The 19,953-nt window shown below is 51.0% G+C and overlaps 6 protein-coding genes across 6 annotated transcripts; 3 read left to right on the top strand and 3 right to left on the bottom strand.

Moving 5' to 3' along the window:
• Positions 1-1,042: 1,042 nt before the first annotated feature.
• EsH8_XII_000079 (3-isopropylmalate dehydrogenase) lies at positions 1,043-2,546 on the top strand (the record flags this gene model as incomplete). Its single annotated transcript, XM_083273842.1, has 5 exons — positions 1,043-1,096; positions 1,253-1,354; positions 1,422-1,517; positions 1,599-2,241; positions 2,317-2,546. The coding sequence occupies 5 exons, from the start codon at positions 1,043-1,045 to the stop codon at positions 2,544-2,546; spliced, it is 1,125 nt and encodes a 374-aa protein (XP_083120456.1).
• A 568-nt stretch (positions 2,547-3,114) lies between these two features.
• Positions 3,115-4,341, bottom strand: EsH8_XII_000078 (uncharacterized protein; the record flags this gene model as incomplete). Its single annotated transcript, XM_083273841.1, has 1 exon — positions 3,115-4,341. The coding sequence occupies one exon, from the start codon at positions 4,339-4,341 to the stop codon at positions 3,115-3,117; it is 1,227 nt and encodes a 408-aa protein (XP_083120455.1).
• Positions 4,342-5,540: 1,199 nt separating this feature from the next.
• Positions 5,541-7,131, top strand: EsH8_XII_000077 (uncharacterized protein; the record flags this gene model as incomplete). The annotated part of the gene is made up of 2 exons (XM_083273840.1): positions 5,541-5,605; positions 5,667-7,131. 2 exons carry the CDS (start codon positions 5,541-5,543, stop codon positions 7,129-7,131), a joined length of 1,530 nt encoding a protein of 509 aa, XP_083120454.1.
• Positions 7,132-8,533: 1,402 nt separating this feature from the next.
• EsH8_XII_000076 (uncharacterized protein) lies at positions 8,534-11,812 on the bottom strand (the record flags this gene model as incomplete). The annotated part of the gene is made up of 7 exons (XM_083273839.1): positions 8,534-8,907; positions 9,024-9,198; positions 9,281-9,645; positions 9,752-9,829; positions 9,995-10,814; positions 10,880-11,544; positions 11,710-11,812. 7 exons carry the CDS (start codon positions 11,810-11,812, stop codon positions 8,534-8,536), a joined length of 2,580 nt encoding a protein of 859 aa, XP_083120453.1.
• Positions 11,813-17,091: 5,279 nt separating this feature from the next.
• EsH8_XII_000075 (chaperonin 10-like protein) lies at positions 17,092-18,160 on the bottom strand (the record flags this gene model as incomplete). Its single annotated transcript, XM_083273838.1, has 2 exons — positions 17,092-17,881; positions 17,937-18,160. 2 exons carry the CDS (start codon positions 18,158-18,160, stop codon positions 17,092-17,094), a joined length of 1,014 nt encoding a protein of 337 aa, XP_083120452.1.
• A 636-nt stretch (positions 18,161-18,796) lies between these two features.
• Positions 18,797-19,355, top strand: EsH8_XII_000074 (ester cyclase; the record flags this gene model as incomplete). Its single annotated transcript, XM_083273837.1, has 2 exons — positions 18,797-18,982; positions 19,050-19,355. 2 exons carry the CDS (start codon positions 18,797-18,799, stop codon positions 19,353-19,355), a joined length of 492 nt encoding a protein of 163 aa, XP_083120451.1.
• Positions 19,356-19,953: the final 598 nt, after the last annotated feature.

Genomic DNA, 19,953 nt, shown 5'->3' with positions numbered 1-19,953 from the left:
TATCGTAAGCAGCCTGATCAACCCACGTAATGTAGAAGGAATGGAAAATCATCTTGATTAACCGCAGTAGGCACCCCTAGCGGTCGAGATGACATATCCCGTATTGCAAGGCAAATCATAGGCATGAATCGAAGTTATTCAAAATTGTCAACAGCCTGACGTACCAATGAATGCACATCCGCCCCGCACTCCCTGGAGGCGAGCTTTTCGCTCACGTCTCTGGATCAGGTCTCTGTGGTTAGCATCGGTGGTGTAGATAGACACCAACCTCCCGACAGGAAGGTCTCCCCGCTAGACGTGGCATTCTCTCTTCACTTGACAGCCTATGACTATCATCGTCTCACTCCCTCGGCACAACTTATGTAGTCTCGTATAAGATGCTCAAATCATTCATAGTACGTTCTAGGTTTCCAGTGTTCCATGAGCATGATTACATGTACAAATCGGATGGATTAGTTGGTTCTAGACCGATTTCGGTAACTAGTGCGATTATTCGCATGGCTCGACCTGGCAGCTTGTTCTGACACGAAGAAAAGCACTTCTAGCCTGCCTAGGTCGCTCCTGGGTATCAAAATAGCAGCAGTGCTAGAAGCCCGTAGTAATGGCAGTGCGGGGCCAGAGCACAATTCCACCCTTCAAGATGTGGCCCATGTTCGCGAAGCTGATTACGGCAGCCAGCCCACTGGTTGCTGGCTAGTAACCCAACGAGAACGAACACTTTCACAGGATCCATAGGAGCCCATCGATACCAGTTGCACGAAGACCGAGGACTCTGCTTCACACATGGACCGTTCAGTATACGTTGATGGGTTATCGTTCATCATCCCCTATAGCCACACTACTTGAACTGCTTTTTGCTGCTTTGACACAGCTACAACCATATTATTAACCCTCGAGCAGGGAGTACGCTAAGAGTATTTTTAATATACGCCGCCCCCTGTGGCATTCGAAAGCTTAGTCCGCCATTTCCGTCTACATTGTCAGGTCGATCAATTCGTCCCACTCAGACTCTGCTTGTCTAAAGGGAAGAAAACAAGACAACATGGCCGTCGAACATGACATTGTTGTTTTCGAGGGCGACTATGCTGGTCCTGAGGTAAGATCAGCCGCTCCCTTCCCCTCACCGCCCCAGGGCCTACCTGCAGCACCAGACTCTAATAGTCCGTCATATCCTATCTAGGTCGTTCGTGAGGGTGTCAAAGTATGTTTTCATACGAGAGGGCCGACGTGGTGGCCAAGATTTTTCTCCCAGCATTACCTTTTCGTTAACAACGGATTGAAAAAGGTCCTCCGTGAGATTGAGCGTCAAACTAAAGGGACAAATTTCAATTTGAAGTACCGTCTCATTGGCGGAGTGAGTGAGGCCTGCAGGACTGGACATCTTGACACACCCACTCACCCAGTTCCATCGTACTTGACAGAGCTCCTGGGACGCCGACGGAGTCACGATCTCTGAAGAAACCCTAATCGAGGCCGCATCGGCGTCGGCCGTCCTGCTTGGCGCCGTCGGAGGACCGGTAAGGACACAAATGCAGCAGCCCTAAATTGGTTGCGTTCAAGATGGCTGACCTTCCGGGCACTTCGCCCCATGACTTTAGAAGTGGTCCACGGCAGGGGTGGCTGTCGAGTCTGGGCTTGGACGGCTGCGCAAGGCCATGGACGCCTTCGGAAACTTACGGCCGATCAGCTTCATAGCACCGTCGCTCGTGGCGCAGTCCGCGCTGAAGCCGGAACGATGCTGCGGAACCAGCATGATGATTGTGCGCGAACTGACGGGCGGCATGTACTTTGGCGAAAAGACAGAGCACGACGGGTCTTTCAACATGGCTGCTGACACAGACTTATACACGAGAGCCGAGATCGAGCGAGCGGCCCGGCTGGCAGGTAAGATGGCCACGGCTACGGATCCGCCTCTGCTTGTCATCAGCCTCGACAAGGCAAACGCTCTTGCATCGTGCGGCCGTCTTTGGAGGGGGGTGGTAAGCCAGATCATGGCCGCAGAGTTCCCTCAAGTTCGATTGCAGCATATGTTGATCGACACGGCTGCCATGGTCATGGCAAGCAACCCGACCAAATTGAACGGCATAGTACTGACAAGTAACATGTTCGGCGACATCATCAGTGACGAGGCGTCTGCTATCGTCGGCAGTATCGGACTGCTGCCTAGCGCCAGCTTGTGTGACATTCCTGAGGACGTAGAGGGGGGAAACAGAGTTCGTGGTATTTATGAGCCTATTCACGGTAAGTATACATAAAGAGCTCTAAAGACGAGCTTCCAGTCCCGCTGTCGGCTTTCACTAATGAACCGTCGTGCAGGTTCAGCGCCGGACATTGCTGGGAAGGGAATCGTCAACCCCGCCGGCATGATTCTCTCTGTTGGCATGATGTTCAAGTACTCACTGAACATGCCTCTGGCTGCTGCCTGTATAGAAAGGGCTGTCAGCATGACGTTGGAAAGTGGTCTACGGACTCCGGATATTGGTGGTTCAGCCTCAACGTCGGAGTTTGGCGACGCAGTGGTGGCCACTCTATCTACTCTGCTTTAAATTATATCAGTCTTGGAAGCCTACGCAAGGCTATAGTTATACAAGGTCATGAAACGATGGTTCCCGCGCCCAATAAAGATATGTGTGACCACTACAAAAAACATGGTAGATCGCCAGCACCTGTATTGGCAAAGACCATTGTGACATTAGATTGGGGACATTCACGGACGTCTCCATAAGCAGTCTTAGCCCTATTCCCACCCGCCTAACCTGGCTGTCCTCGTAGGCCGATATCACACATGATAGCATATCTCTTTACCAGCTCTTGGTCCGGCATCCAAGCTGCAGAAACTGGGTCTTATGTTACTTCTGACGCTGAGAGTCTCCAACAACAGGTTTTCACGGTTTTCATTTGGCTACAGTGAGAGCCTAGTTGTGCGGTGCCGGTCCCTTCTACTATTTGTCAGAGCAGCTAAACAATGATTCGAACCCCGGTAAGTTGTGATATCTATACAGCAAGCATGTTTGTAGGCTCGTCCATGATTTAATATATGATATCCGGTCTTGAAATTCTCAAGGCGATGGCACCACATACAAATGTCCTCGCCCGCTCGCGCATTCAGCTGGTTCAGCTGGTGTTATCGTCCTGCCGAGGTTTGATGTCAATGGACGCAGCAGGCAAATTGAGCACCCCTCCCGGCGCCTGGAACTCGAAGTTATGTACGAGATACATCATAACCAGTCTCATGTAGTCTGCGGCAAAGAACCTGCCGGGGCAAGTGTCCCTTCCCCGGCCAAAGGGCAAGTACGTGTCGCTTGTATCCGTCAGTTCGGTAGCTTTCTCTCCATTTGGACGTACGAAGCGCCACGGCATGAACTCGTTACATGCCTCGTAATTCTCCGGATCACGATGGATGGCGTCATACGCCACAGTCAACCAAGTACCCCTGGGAAGTGTCGGACCGTCCTTAGCGGATGGGAGCCTTAAGCCGCTCTCTGCCACCACCTCCCGATTTAGGCCCAGACCGAAGCCGTTGAAAGTGTGGTAGCGCAGGGTCTCTTTTAGAAAAGATTCCATGTGGACGAGACCCCGAGCGTAATCTTTCGGCATCGTATTCCGTGCCCCCTTTTCCAAGAGTTTAGCCGTCTCCTGTCGAAGCACGGCCTGGATGGACTCGTCGTTTCCTGGCACCTGCCGCGTCAAGTTGATCGCAGAGTCGCTCAGGCTCTGATAGATGGTTGGAAGCGCGAGTGCGCCGATCATCAGGACCAACCGTGATATGATGACGGCGGGATCGCGATCTTGCGGGTTCGCTGACCTTTGCGCCCACTTGACGTGGTGGTGGAGCACGGTATCTCTGTCCTCGTCGGTCTCAGTGCCGTCAAGATGTTTCTGGACGACAGGAAACAACCACTTTTGGAGCTTGCACAGGTAGTACCTCGATGGAGCCGCAATCAAGGGCACGTAGAGCCGTCTTAGCGGCTTGGGAATGGCGTCATGGAGCTGGTACGGGAAGCTGTTGAAGGTTACACCATACATGATCATGGTTCTAACGAATTCTGCGTCACGACTGAGGCTCTTTGATAGGAAGAGGCCTACAGATACGCGCCCAACAATGCCACCTAAAAAGTCAAAGAGGGGCTTGGTCTCCCAGCCATTGTCCGATGGCTTGGCATGGGAAGCCCGGGCATCAAGGCTAGTTGGGATGCTATTAATAACTTGCTCCCAGATAACTTCCGGTGTGATTTTCTTCAGGTCGACATTGATGGTTGGCATGTGCGTGAATTCGCCAACGGGCATCTTGGGCAGGTAGTATTGCACCAGATCCGGGTGGATGACCATCTGAGGCGGCATGACTTCAGATCGGGGTCTTTTTGATAGCCATTCAATGTCAGATGGCGGCACAACCACTATGGGCTTGGTTGTTGACAGCGGGGTCACGAATGGCATTCCGTGTTTGTTGAACTGCAAACAAGATAAGTTATCAGTGCAAATGCCCGTAGAGCGTGGATATCCTCCAAATTGTGTTTTTGTACAGTCAGACTTACCTTTTTATACCCTTCCCCCGTGATCCGTATACCTTGACGCTTGTGACGCAGGCTAGCTCGGAGCTTAGGGAACAGCTCCTTTCTCAGGCCAGTCCAGGGCAGGCCATCGTAGGTGGGATGGCGGTTGTGCCGCATCCATAGTATCATCGCCGAGGCCGCCATAAGGCAGCCAAATAGTATACAGAATGTTTTCGTAGTCAAGACCATTGTGGGTTAAGCCGGTCAACGCCTCCGTGTCGACACCGAAGATGCTGGGCGAAAAAGCGACGCAGAGGAAGGAAACGTGGTCCGGATATTAACGGCGCTTGGCGAGGCACAATCCGTCAGCAGTTGACTTTCTTGCTGCACCGCAGAGATCTCTCTTTTCCCCGGCGTGTCCGTTATCACTACCACGCGCGACAACGTCGCGACACGGAATCCCTGCTCTTTTGTTGTTGACCGTTAATATTGTTGATTGGGAGGAAACCATTACCTACACTGGAATTTACTGTGGGACACAATGAGGTCACCAGCCCAGTTGCAAATTCTCGAATCTGCTTACGTTTTTTGCTCACATGTGCATCGACTCAGCATTCATGTCATTAGTACACGAAGGCATTTATACTTTTTCCAACAAGAGGCATTCGCTTACAAAGCTGTCGAGATGTGGCATGAAAGTTAGGTTAAGATTCACCCTTGGCATCACGTCCCCTCTGCCGCACACCGCCAGCAAGCAATGTCACCGACAGCGAAAACAAAACTGCCCGCTGCGGGAGAGCCAGCGATATCTAGTACATTTGACTAACAGGACTTCTGCTGTTGCATCAACTTCTCAAGGCACCATTGTTCAGGGCGCCCACAAACGACACGGCTATCATGGAAGAAGGGCGTCATGGGTTATTTTCAGCCGAGTGGCCTGGCATATGGGCTCATACAGGCCCGAAGCTTTTGCTGCTGGCTCTTACCGTTTGGTTCTTTTCCCGCCTTTTTTGGACGTCTACAGCCCGGCCTCTGCTTCCTACCGCAATGCCGCTCGATATCGTCCTCACCAGCGTATGTGTGACCGCGGGAGGAAGGGCTCGGAAACTCCGGTAGGCCTCCGTCGCTTCCCTTCAAGAGCTTGCTCATTTGTGACTGATGTGACATTTCCAGGAATGTTTTCCGGCGGTTTGGCGGTCCTCTGTACGGATTCACCGCGAAGCATCAAGTAATCTACGACCCGGACATTAGCGGGCCGCTCCTGATCAGCGGCCAGCCCGACCATGCCCTTGAGACCAGGACGGTCATGTGGAGCCTTTTCATGCGCGTCGGAGGGACCGGCAAGGAGGAGGGCGAGGAATTGCACACGAGTTGGCAATCGTCGTACAAGGATCTCCTGACTGCTCTCGAGCGCACCTTTTTAAATGAGCACGGTGCGGCGAATGCATTGGCCTCGGGAAACATCCCAAAAAGGATGTCGAACTTGGTATCCTATGTCGATGGCAGTGACAAGACGTTACTCAAAGCCTGGGAGCGTACTGCAGGCGTGAAGGTCATCCGGCCCGACACCGCGGAGCAGCCAGGCATAGTCGAGGTCGACTTGATGAATCTGCTGCGGGACTTTGGAGCCCACCTGGCGATCTCTCTACTATTTGGAGACAAATGGCTGGAGAATTATCCTGAGTGCATCGAAGACCTTTGGAAGTTTGAGGAGCAGGTACTCTTTCTCACTCTAGGCTTGCCCAGATGGCTGCCCCTGCGGTCCTTCAGGGAGGGCAACGCAGCCCGCACCCGAATGACAGGGCAGGTGGGCGAGCTCTTTAAGAAGATCTCAGACTTTCAGGACGGTAACATCAGTATTGACGAGTTGAGCGACGTGCCCGCCGTGTCATTTGGACGCAGCGACGTGTTCCGCAAGCACAACGTCGGTCTATACCACCGCGGCGTGATCGAAACTAGCCTGCTGCTTGGCCAGAACAGCAACACACAGAGGGCGACCTCGTGGCTTACCATTTTTATATGCTGCAACCCAGACCTGCTACAACGGCTCCGCGATGAGGTGGCCCCGTACGTCACCGTCGAGCGCAACGCAAAAACGAGCCGGCCCGAGATCACACACTTTGACCACAATTCCATTCACAATAAGTGCCCAATGCTCAAGGCGGCCCTGTACGAGACGTTCCGCCTTACAAACGAGGCGACCTCGGTGCGCCATGTGCATAAATCAGTCGAGGTCCCTATGTCTACGGGCTTAGAAAAGCCTAAATTACATACCCTCCCGCAGGGAACCTGGGTCACGGCGCTTCACCACCTCATCCAACACGACCCGGCTATTTTCCCAGACCCAAAGACATTTATCCCTGGCCGGTTCCTCCAGATTGATCCTATCACAGGCCAGAAGGTCGCGCGGCATGGCTGCATGAAGCCGTGGGGAGTCGGCTCTGGCATGTGCCGTGGCCGTACATATGCCGAGAAGCAGGTTTTAGCTGTCGCAGCTGCCTTTATTACTCTTTATGACGTTCAATCTGTGGACGGCAAGGGAGGTGGGATGAAAGCTCCCCAAGGTTTGCCAGGCACAGGGACCAAGGTGCCCAAGGGAGGCATCAGGGTGAGGCTGAGTAGAAGGAAACTCGACTGACCGCGGCCAAATTTCAATGCGAATGGCAAAACCGGCCTAGGAAAGTGGAGTGCTCTTGCCGGCGCCCGTGTTGGGTGTCTGTGCCGTAGTGACCTCTGCGTGATGGCTATAGAACTCCCGGCCAAGTCTAAACCATTGGAATATACATATATATACACATTCTATCAAAAGTGCTTTTGAGCGTACTGTTAGTTCGGGGTGATCAAAGGCGCAAGCTCTCTTCTGTTCTCCGTCTGGCCCGTGTTATTGACTCAAACTCGTGAAGAGCCGCAGATTTCCTATAATCTTGGGGCTTCCCCTCCATGTCGGCAGCACAGCCGCCCTTGCGGCACGGCTATGCCCTTGCGGCAGACCTCTCGAAGGCCATGTGGCGTAGAGGGCCGTTGGCCGGACCTGACTATCTTATAGTACATCGTCCCTTCATCTAGTCCACCAAATCCTGCCTTATGTCCACTATGTGTTCTTTCTGTCCCTAGTTCCCGCTGGTGGCCCAGTGCCATTCCGCTTTCTTCTGTCCTTTAATAAAACACGTCGTCTGGCTGGTACTTATGCTAAAGCCTAAGTGCTACTAGTGCAGATAGATCTTCTAGAGGAAGTCTGTTATATAAAGAAAGGCGTTAAAACCTTATACGTTAGTAATTAGCCCTTTGTAGTACTGCTTAAGAGACCCTATAGCTCCTATAGGCTTGGTTAAGCTGGAAGGGCAGAGGGTCGGCTGCTAATACCTCCTTACTACGGTCTTTTAATAATAGACTAAATAATCTACATTTTTATATCTCTATAGAAGTATGTTAGTAAGGCTTTAGTAGTAGTTCTTAATGTTTCTATGGCCCAATTAAGCCGCTAGAAAATAATAAAGTAAAGCTTATTGAACTACTAATTTCCAATGAGAATGCCAAAATCCTCTTGGAAGATAGAAAGTATGCTTACTGGCGGGCATAAGTACATCGCCGTTATGCAGCAGCCGCGGGTCGATAGCCGTAGAATTCTGAAGTCCTCCAAGTTCTCAGGATGTATGCGAACCATAACAATCTTACTCAATGCCGTTGTGTTCCAACCTCACTCATTTCCTCTTCTTGTGCACAGCTATTGTATGCTCAGTCAAATAGCCTGTTTTCCCCCGTCTCCGGTCCGATTTCCGTTATTGACCCAACAGTGATGGGTTGCGCAGTACCAATCGAGTCAGTGCCGTGAGTACGAAGCAGCGATGCAGAGCTACGACAGGATTGTGATCCCCTGCGAAGAGAAGAACATGAGAAATGCGGCTCACTTTATTCAACTCTACTGACTCCCTGTTGAATTTTCAATGAATTCTCAAGTCATAATGCAACTGAGTAGATGAGCTAACACTCTTATTCGAATTACTGGACCGTGCGTTACTGACAAGTTTGCTATCTACATTCTACCAAGCCAATTCCTCCGTCTTTTTGTGCTGCATCGAAATGTCTGCTAGAGAAGCTGGTGATGGCACCTCCGTAAGAGCGCCTTTAGGATAGCAAAGAGCATCATAAACGTCTTTTCTGTGCCGCCGAAAAGCCTCAGCGAGGCCTTTGTTCTCAACTAATTTGAGCTCCATGTCATCTAGCCGGAATGCGAACACTCTGTCGCCCACCCTGACGCATCGTCCTTGCACGTCGATCTCTATCTCAGCGCCATAGTCCGCAAGCCGGTAGAAGTCGTCGTCAGTGATTATGAAGCCGATCAAGCCAATGGTGGGCATGTTGCGCCCGAAAATGAAGGAGAAGGATCTCGCGATGACGCACTTGACGCCGATACCTGGGTACGCAAGGCTAAACGTCAGTGACTTGAGCCATCGAACACGGCATGGTCAGAAGAGTGCGCGGCCAAGGCGGAGCTAGGGGCAGGATGCTTCTGCTTCGACGAGAACTCACCCTTCAAGGCTCGGGCAGCCTCCTCTCTCGAAGACCCGCACCCGAAGGCTTTTCCGCCTACGACAACGATGTATCCTTCGCGAACATGCTCGCGGAACTCAGGGCAGACGTATTCGAAACAGTGCGAGCCCAAACCCTCATCGGTAGGGCTGGAGCAGAACGGTGCGGGGATGATCTGCGTGCCGTAAGGGAGGATAGTCAGTCCATAGAAGCTCTTCCCGCCTTACTCGCTGGTCACGAGCCATATGTATACTGACCGCGTCTGTGTCCACAAAATCACCCATCTTGAAGACCCGGCCTTGGATAGCATTCGTCCCGTCAAGTTGTCCGCCTGTTGTTTTGGATGCAGCTCCCTCCTGGGTCAACTGTACCACGCTCTGATGGACTGCCACCGCCGTCAACGCAGGCTCGACATACTCAATGTCTCCATCTTGAACGTCGCCATGTGCGTGTTTCGTTGGCGGTGCTATGGTCTTTCTGTTCCGCCAGGCTTTACACCGTTGTAAGCAATCTTTGTATCTGGCCTCGTCGACATCTTGCAGTAGGTCTGTCGGATCTGACAAAGTCATGCTGAAGGAAGCAGCGGCTACAGTAGCAGCGGAGCAAATATGGCCGACCGACCCTGTCATCAGTCAGCGGGCTGTTTTTCAGTATCCGTCTGTGAGGGGATAGCTGCATTTTGATGCAAGCAGTGTAGAGATCGTCGAGTAACAAGAAGAAATACATACCCTTGCCCATTCGATTCTTGAAGTTTCTGTTCTGCGAAGAAAGCCAATTCGTTCCCTCCTCGGCAACATCAACCCCCACTAGAACGTTTCGAGTTAGCGGATGTATCTTGCTGATACTTAAGCAACTCTTATCAAGACATGAGGGATTTGCGACGTAGGTGAATGCAGGAGACACCTGGCACCAGGCTTAATTACCGTCCGGTGGGCCGGGAAGGGAAGTATTCTTTTGGAGGTCTCACTCACTTCCGAGGCACATGCTACAACCTGGTGCGGGTTGCTCGAACCCAGCCGATTCATAGATGTCCAGGAGGCCGAGCATTCGCAAATTCCTAGCAATCGGCCGACTGCCCGGAACCACGAGGCGTTTGCCAGGTGCCATCGCCATGCCTCGCTTTAAGCCAGCCTCAAGGACCAGTGCAGCCAAGACAAGATCTTCCTCGGTCGTTGTACACGCACCGATGAAGCAGCCGTCAAACTTCATGCCCAATCGTCCGGTGACTGGGTAAACGTCATCCGGTGAGGGATATATGGCGATGCTGGGCTCGACATGACTCAGATCAACGTCGAACACGGCGGCGTACTCGGCGTCCTCGTCGGGGGCGAAATACACCGAGTTTGACTTGTAGACCTTGGACTTTCGACCGTCCAAGAACGAGCGCGTCACCTTGTCTGGGACGAAGATACCGGTGATGGCGCCGAGCTCTGTGCACATGTTGCAGATGGCAAAACGAGCATCGCAAGAGAGATACTCGGCACCCGGACCGCCAAACTCGACGACACGGTCGGCGGCAAAGGTATTTCGACGGAGTGTCCTCAGGATGGACAGGATGACGTCCTTGCCCTTGATGTGCCAGGCGGGCTTGCCGGTGAAGTTGACCCGGATTGACTCGGGCACCTTGAACCAGGTCTGGCCCGTTGCGAGACCGATCATATTGTCGCCTGCTCCCAGCCCGATGGACAGAGAGCTGACGGCACCGCCGGAACAGGTGTGAGAGTCGGCACCTATGACCAGCATGCCGGGTTCCGCCCTCTCCCGTACAAACTCGGTGTGGAGGATCGTGTACTAGGCCAGCGACATGTCAGACTCGGCAAATGACGTGCGGGGAGGTCTCGTATCTTGAAACGTACGTTGGACCCCTGGTTCTCCGTCATCTTCAAATTCTGCTTCGCCGTCTCCATCTCTTTTCTAAGCATCTGGCTCTTCTCCTGATGATAGTTGCGGGGATCGACGGCATGGTCGCCAGTCAGCCAAAACCGGTCGTTCCTCCAGGCCTGCGCCTGCTGCCCGATGCTCCTCATGCTGTGAAGCATGCCCAGCCAAGCCACTTCGCTGGCGATGACCCAGTCCAGCGACACCCTCACGACATCTCCCGGCTTCACACCCTTTGCCGATGGCAGCGAGAAGGCGTGGTACGCCAGGATCTTTTCTGTCAAGGTCATCGGGTGGGCGTTACTAGGGGTTCCCCGCCGTTTCCGCAGCGCCGGTCTCGCTTGCTGCGAAGCGGCTTCTCGAGAAGTGACGGCCGACAGCCATGCATCAACTAGGAACTCGACCTCTTGAAGCACGGGCTTGTCCGTGGTGGATCCATCATTCGTCTCCGTCGGCGCGGAATCCGGGCCCCATTCTACGGCATCTGCAATGATACCCAGGCCTCCTAGCTCGGGGTCCGTTGCGCATAGCTGGGCAACGTGGGCGATAGTTTCTGCCTCTGCCACATGCTCTCTGCGTCGCAGTTCATTCTCCACGGAACCAAGAAACCGGCTGAGGTTGAAGAAGGAAGAATCAAGACCATCTGTGAAGTCGGGCAGACCAGATACGTAGTTAGTGATGCTTGCTCAGACAGAGGAGAATACGATGCGACTCTTTTCCGTCGCACATTGGGGCTTTTTCCTCTCCCATATCTCATCTTGGATGCCGCTTCTCTATAGTAACCCAGTTTCAAAGGACTTGCACTCACCTCCGTAAGAGTGCGTCGCGTCGTCGAGATCGATGCCACGGATACGCTTCAGCGCACTCAGTGTGTTGGCCACGAACCTACTTGGGGGGTATTCGGTTGCCATGCCCCCGTAATAATTCAACAAGAGCCCTAACGACTGTTCTAGCTTCGGTGCAACGTTCGTCGAGCCGACTTGAGTGACGGACTACAAGGTGCCGAACACGGGCCGGCCACCACAGAACCCATTTTGTGATCAGTCTAGACTGGACAGTTTTGGTCAGAGCGTAATCAAGCTTCACATGGGCCGGTGGCATTGATGCCGTCAGCCGGTGGGGCACGGAGTTTTACACATCGTGGTGCTGTAGCATCCCCTGAGTTGTACCTTTTTGACCGGGTAAGCCTGCAATGTATTTACATGCGGAAAGTCTCGTATCATGCTTACTCATGCAAATGGCTCACGTCATCACCCACGAAAGCCCGGCGGCCCTGAAGTTTGACACGACCTTGAACCCTGTATTCACCTTGTTAAAAAAGGCTGTCGTAAGAGTGGTCGACTTTGTAGGCTGAAGGGCTGATAAATCTTAGCTCTTGTAGGTAATTCACTCAATTCGGTAAGTCGGACTACCCACTTTCTGGCACCCCTCCAGTCCTGGCACCCCTTACCCACCAAAAACAGCGATTTATAGTAGTTAATATCTCCACATTCCTACAAAGGAAATATATAAACAAGTTAATTGTAGAATTTAACTATATCAAAAGCCTATGTTGATTTTTATATGTGGAAAAAATAGCTGGTTACATAGTTATATAGCTTTAAAGTTGAAAGGTAGCCTAATGTTAGTATTTCTATATACTTTACTAGTAATCCTTAACATTAGCCAAAGACCGCATCTTTTCCCTTCTCAAGCAGCCAGAGAAACTGTGTTGGAAAGGACTTGCCTATGTCGAAGCGACGCTGACCCTGGCTCACATCCTGTACAGGTTCGACTTTTGCCGTGACGAGTCCATGCCTATTGGAGGCGAATATGTGCTCAAAGACCACGTCACTTCCGCCAAGTGTGGCCCTTGGCCTCATTTTACCAAAGCCAGCCGTGGTGAGGAGCCGCAGTCGGGCGGTGTAGAGGACTCTCGGGCGGCCGAGTCTGAGATTGGCTTTCCTCGCAGTAGCGACGATGAAGCTGCTGCCCAGGCTCTTTCAACTTTCGAGGAGGTGCTGCCTCCACCGAATTCTCGCATGGATGCTTCTTCTCCCCTAGAACGTCGCCTTGCGCAAAGCCCTATCCTGAGCGGGTCCTCCAGATTCTCCTGCTCTGCACCTACTCACCCAGAAACCCTAAGCCCGGAGTCAGCAGTGACGGCTCCCGAGCATGACATCCTGAAAGAGTGAGGCACACCACTGGATGCGCAGATGATTGCCGTTGCGCGGAGAATGAGTCCTGAGATCCAGAGAGATCTCAGTCATGTTCTGCTCATCGAGCTGCTTGCGTAGGTGTCTGATCCAATAGTTTTTTCCGAGCGTCACTAACAGACCAAGGCACCAGACATCAGTTCATGTACCCAGTCCGATGGTGAGGCCCTGTCTTCTGAAACCCGAGTTGCCCTTTCAACTGTTTTTGAACAGTCCCCCAGCCAACCTGCTCCGCTGTCATTCATGCTCCAACTGTTGGCGACTTTCGAATACGTAATGCTGATTCAGTGCTTCACCATCCAGGATTGAGACGCAGGAGTGGCTTCTCGAGGACCTCCAGGCCGAGCGCATTATTGAGGTTGGCCCGGGAAATACCTTGGCGAATTTGATGAAAAATACATTACAGACATCAGCAAGCCGTGAAGACGCTCGCATAATCCACCGCCGGTTACTAAGTCTCGGCAGTGACCAGGAAAAGATACATTATCGCTTCACCCCGGCTTTAGAACACCCGGAGCATTCGGGTAATGGCTCCATGCTCCTCGGAAAGGAGCCAACCACCTCACAACCCGCCGTTGGCTCGGCTCAGGCGCGCTCAGAGGCCCCCTGTCGCCCAACGTCCCCCAACAAACAAGGCTTAGGAGCCACCAGCTGCAACCATAATGGGAAGAGATGCAACTCCAGGGGCCACGGTTCCCGACGAAGCCATCGCTTCTTCTTCGGTTTTGAATTCCATCGTTGCAGCAAAGTTGAAAATTCATACAAACGATGTTGATGAGTCTAGTAAAATCACGTAACTAACGGGAGGTAAGTGTTAAAGACCGAAACTTCTTCCAGTCATGTATGACTACAATAGATCTACTATGGCTTCGGATCGAGACTCGCTAATGTTTGCTCGCTCATCTTGCATAGCCCGGTCCACCCGCTCCAACGAACTTGTTGGTGACATACAAGTTGAGTTTGGGGAGCAGAGTAAGCAAGCTTTCTCAAAAATAGATACCTAATGCAGTATCATCTTCATTGATCCGTTACGACTAAAAACTGGGTTACGTCTCGACAACCAATACAAAAAAGTTCAACAACACGAAGAAGAGCGCATAGAGAACAAGGGTGGGCGGTTTTTTTGTATTCTTTGTAGCTTAAGGCCGGTATGACGGTAACTATGGTCGAGCCGTAGATTAGAAACGCTTCTAACAGCTTCTTGGACGGATGTATAGGCACGAACACTAGTAGCTAATGATGCTAGCAAAAGGAAATTTTAACTAGTTAAGATTTTACGTATAATAGTAAGCATTACAAAGACAAGAGCTGCCTTTAGGTATTTGGGATTTGGATATAGATATTTAAGATTCTTATTGCCTTGTTACTCTTTCTTTTTGTTGCTATCGTAGAAAACCTGTAGCTGACAGTCGAAAGTTGCGAATAACTAGCGGAAAGCTACTGGGGCATTTTCAGTGGATACAAGTCATGTAGTGGGCTTTTTGCAAATGGAACGGTCTAGTCTTACGTAGGGTTCTAGTAGCTAGGGACTGTTTCTGTTACTACTGGCCAACTAAGATGGTAATCCTTTTGTTTAAACGTGAAAGACCCAAAGCTCCCTACCACTTTTTGATACTCAAAATAATTCGCCTTAAGCACTCTAGCAACAAGATCTTCAGGATCTACCCCTCCTTGCCTAGATATGTCTTGCCTATCTCGAATAGGAGACAATGGGTTTGGTCCAACTATGTGCAGAAGTTTCTCATGTATGTCATGTATGCTCATCCCCCACGAGCTTGACAGAATGTTTAGAAGGTTCTCAAAGTAGACAGAAATCCATTGACACAAATCCGTCGGTACATTTACCAGCAAAATCTCAGTTCTATACTGAGCATCTGATCAAGCTGAGGCATTGCCGTGATCCAGACATCCGCAGAGTTCTGCCTCGCCCGACCCCAACGACCGCGCACTCGGTGTCCCCCAGTCTTATTGTTTGGCCGATTGCTTCGTGATTTGGGAACAAGATGGCTGAGTTGAACCGACTCGTTGGCCATTGCGTGCAGTTTTTGATGATGGAGCGAAATCCGACGTATTGACGCGGGAGGGATTCGTTGGACTGTTCTTGTAGTTCCTTAACAAGCAATGCCATGGTTTTCTCGCCGTCACCCATGGAGGATCGAACTGGTACCAGATTGATACAAGGACCTGCTATCTGCTCCGCGCTACCAGGGGAATGTGTGCCTGAGAAGCGGTTCGCACTCAAGAAGCTAAAGATGACGTCGTGTTCTTCAAGCACTTGCGAGAGAACACAGGACTACGCAGCCTTCAATACTGTCGCGGTCGTTCCATTTGGGCTTAAGAGATTTGTAACAGGCACCTGTATCGATGCATAGTGCTTTTGTGTATGGGACACAGGTCGCCGCTGCTTCGTGCTGCCGCTCGGTGCCAAGGGGTATGATATGGAACCCTTTAACAATTCTCTCCAGAAACCTTGAGACTCAACAATTCTCTCGGCGTTGGCGACATGTGATGACCACTCATGGAAGCTTGGTTGCCTTGCCAAAATCTCGTTTCCACAATAGGTATTCTTCAGATCTTCCAGGAGGTGACCGAGGGAAATTGCATCATAGTGAGCGTGATGGATGGTGACCTTGAGGCCCAGACAGACCGCTCCACTATCATCGCTGATCAGGTCGAAGTGCGGCAAGATATTAAGAATGTTCAACGCTACCGAGACTCGATGTTTGCTGCTCTCGCCTGCCTGCAGCATATGAATCTGCTTGACCGGCGGACTCCGCAACGTTACCTGCAACAGGGACTGCTGATTCTGAATGAAGACGGTTCTCAGGATACTGTGGTGGCGAATGACTTGCTCGCAAGCCTCTCGCAGCCTAGTAAGATTTAAGCTCTGCTGCTGCCGCCCGGTATGAGGTTCAACGCAGATAGTGGCAACCATACAACCCCCTTCGGGAACATGCCCCTCGGAGAGCATCAAAGCCTGGAGGTCTGTTGCTGGAGCGACGCCCTCGATATTTGATGTGTCTAACCATGTTCTCGTCTTGGACAGAAAGCCTAGGCGTGGAATATCACGTGGCTCTATAACAGCGGCAGACCTGGGCGTAGGTGCATTGCGATGAATTATCAACGGGCAGGTCTTCAGTGCCATTTCGGTCAAGGTGGGGGATTTGAAGGTATCAGCGACGCTGATAAGGTATCCTGACGTTTTTAGGGCTGCCACAAGGCGCATGGCGCGGATGGAGTTGCCGCCAAGGGTGAAGAAGTCGTCGTTAGGACGGATCGACGGCGCTGAAACGTTGAGCAAATCGGCCCATTTTTGCTGCAACAACGACTCAAGTGCCGTCATCACAGCAGTGAAACTCGTCTGCTTGAGTTCACTACCATTCTGCTGCCGTCCCTCGAGACGACAAGACATCAGATGAGCCTGAGACAGGCTATTCGCTGTCGTGCGCTGAGCTTTGCGGTCCGTCTTCATTGACCCAGTTGTTGGAAGCTTCCCTAAAGAGCGCTTTTAATAGTAGTACCTCCTCTAGTAAGAGCCTTACTTTCTACTGCTTTACCTATAGTGCTACTAGGTATATAGTGCTTACTAAGGTGGCTTTATAGATAATCATCTTGTTTAACTGTCATAATATATTTATAGCCTTTATTAACAATATTATAAGCAGCTTTAAGTGTACTACACTTAAGCTTAACAGTCTTATTATGGTCTTCTATTCTATATTTATACAGCAGGCACTTAATATCGCTATTAGAGGTATAAACTTTACCAGCAGACTTGTCTAGACCTCCTTAATAGAGTCTAGCGTCTTATAGAACTATATAAAGATTTATTCTAGTAATCTCTTTAAAAACGCTATAATAGGTAAAGGCAACACTCTACTTTAATACCTGTTTATTAAGCTAAATATTCCCATCCTAAACCTCCTTCAGCTTAGCCTTAGCTATTTATTAGTACAAAGCAGTACTGTTAGATATCTAACTATAATGAAGTACTATTACTTATCCCAAGAAATAACTCCCCGGTATCGCATGTGCCCGCTACAAAGCTTTTCTATAGCCTTGTTGATCCCGTCCTCTGTAAAAGCAAAGGACTCGATGACAGGAAGCACACCATGCGTTGCTGCAAACTCCAACATCTCCTTATGAAGAGGAGGCGAGCACGGCAGACTGCCGCGAATTGAAATTGCATTCATGACAAGATCCATGTATGAGACCTTCAAATCTTCTGGGTCAACGGTTATGGCGAAAACTACTCCACCTCGCCGAAGCATCGGGATAATCGTCTTCCACTCCGGCTGATGGGATCCAGTAAGTAGAATAATATCCAACAGCTTTAAACTTTTGAGGGCGCTACCGCACTCTGCCTCAGACAGACAAACAAACTCAGAGGCACCGAAGCCCCGAGAGTCGGCCTCTTTGCCGGGAGAATGTGATATGGCCACGACATGGCTACCCATCTGGGCGGCGAATTGGATCGCGAGGTGGCCAAGACCGCCGACTCCCATAATACCCACCCGAGAGCCCTTATGAACTTGGGCGGCTTTCAGCGCAGAATACACAGCCGCGCCGGCACACATCAACGGAGCTGCCTCAGCTGACGAGATTGAGTGGGGAACCCTGAATAGAAAGGACTGCTCGCGTATGGCGTGTGATGCACAGGAGCCCTGGTCTAGGTTCGTCATGCCATACAGCTTGCGCTGGTCGCAGTAGACATGCTCTCCATTCCAGCAATAGTGACACGATGCACAGCTTCCATGGCAATATCCCCATCCAACGCGGTCGCCACTGTGAGAACGATCAGCATCTCACAAAGGCCTCCATCCTCGAGATGTCCACTTACATCTTCAGATCTTTGACCGATTCGCCTAGCCTTTCAACCACGCCAACCCCCTCGTGGCCGAGGACCATGTCCTGGGTTTTGTAATGTTCGTCCGTGCCACATAGTCCAGAATGTGTGATTTTAACAAGAACTTGGTTAGGCTTCAATGTGTCCTTGCTTACTGGAACATAGTGTTTAACCACCCTGCCGCTGGGAGAACCTTTGTACACAATACTAGTAGGCATGATGGTCGATCGATGCTTGATGAAGATTTGCCAAATGATGTATTGATGCTCAATTGATAACAGTCAGAGTAATTAGCTGCAGCTTCTTCAAAAGAAAATCAGAGATATTTATATTCGCAGTTGCTCCTAGAATACAGCGACCTTGGTAAACACTTATCATGCCGAAGGGAATTATCTTATTGCTATATGCCGTCTTATGCAACATCGTGCCTGACAATGACACAAAGCCAGGGACCAAAGATTGACAAAGCCCCCACATGCTGTCAAACTGGCGAATGATTGCTTAAGCATTGTATGAGTTTTATAACATCATTATGGTTTGCAACATCCCGATCCTCTCGGGTTAAGATGTCATCGCTCTGATTGGCCACTTTAAAAGCAGACTGCTTTCAAACTGACCAACCAAAGAACTTGCCAAGACATTACTATTCCCAAACACGCCAATAGTGCCGACTAGCAACACCAAGGCAAGAGGGCTTAAGGATTGTAAGAAAATGATTCATAGCTTCCGTATAAAGATTAAGTATGGTATAAAAAGGCAGTTCTGCGAGGATTAGGGGATAAATCCAGTCTTTATATTCAAAACAATATCTTAAAGTACGAAATCACATACGACATACACGACTGTCACCCACAATGCCGACCCAGGAAGAACAAACCAACATCACCATTATCACCGAGTACTTTGCAGAGTACTGGGGCAAAGGCAATGCCAACGTCGTAGACAAGCTCTGCGCAGACAACTTTGTGATCAACTACCCTATGCATGGCCCCCGGTATGGGAAGGAAGAAGCGAAGAAGATGCTTCGAGAATTCAAAGAGGTAAACTCTTATTGCCCTCGAAAGCTGTTCTGTTAGAGGTTTTCGGTCCTGATAATGTATATGACAGGCTTTTCCCGACATCTCGTTCCATGCATACCAGCACCCTCTTATCGCCAGCGGTCCCTATGTCGTCGGCAGATGGATTGGTGGAGGGACGCATACTGGCGTAGCCTTTCATGATTTGGCGGTCGGTGCGCTGGATCAACCTAGCACGGGTAAGAAGATGTACTTCTCTGGCACAACAATCTTCACGCTGGAGAATGGCAAGATTGTGGATGAGACGGGCGAGGAAGGGGCCCTGACGGCTCTTCAGCAATTAGGACTTGTCCAGGGACCAAATCCCGGGAAAGAGATTGCGTATCTCCACGAGTGAATAGAGCACGCCTCGTATTGGATAGTCCATAGATCCGTAGTAGCACAATAACTCTCTCTACGACGCTGACTCAGCCCCTGTGAAACCATAAAAAGCGCTCGCCCCCCGCTGTCTTTAGTGGATTTTCCATAGACACACTCGCCACCCATCAGCCAGGCACCACACACCGCCTCTAATGGCATTTTCAACAGACAGAACACGTTGGCAAGCCCTCTGCAACAGGGCACCCGACGCCCATGCATCGTTTATCTATGGAGTCATCACCACACGCATTTTCTGTCGTCCAACATGCCCAGCACGCCTCGCACGCCGAGCCAACGTCGTCTTCTTCGATGACGCTGAAGACGCCGTCCGTGCAGGTTTCAGAGCCTGCAAACGCTGCAAACCAGACTCAGCAACCCCTAAACAGCGCAACCAAGAGGTGGTTGGGCGAGCGTGTCAAATGATACTAGACCGCAATGGGGAAGTTACTCCGACAGAGGCTGCTAACCTCGTTGGGCTGTCGTATCGATATTTTCATGGAATCTTCAAAGAGGTCACCGGCGTGACGCCAGGGCAGTTCGCCAAGCACTGTAAAGAAAAACCCCTCACAGATGCA

This window comes from Colletotrichum jinshuiense, chromosome 12 (assembly GCF_051148585.1).
Source record: "Colletotrichum jinshuiense chromosome 12, complete sequence".
Lineage (NCBI taxonomy): Eukaryota > Fungi > Ascomycota > Sordariomycetes > Glomerellales > Glomerellaceae > Colletotrichum > Colletotrichum jinshuiense.
The sequence above is the reverse complement of the archived record's forward strand: the minus strand, read 5'-3'. Positions and strand labels throughout refer to the sequence as shown.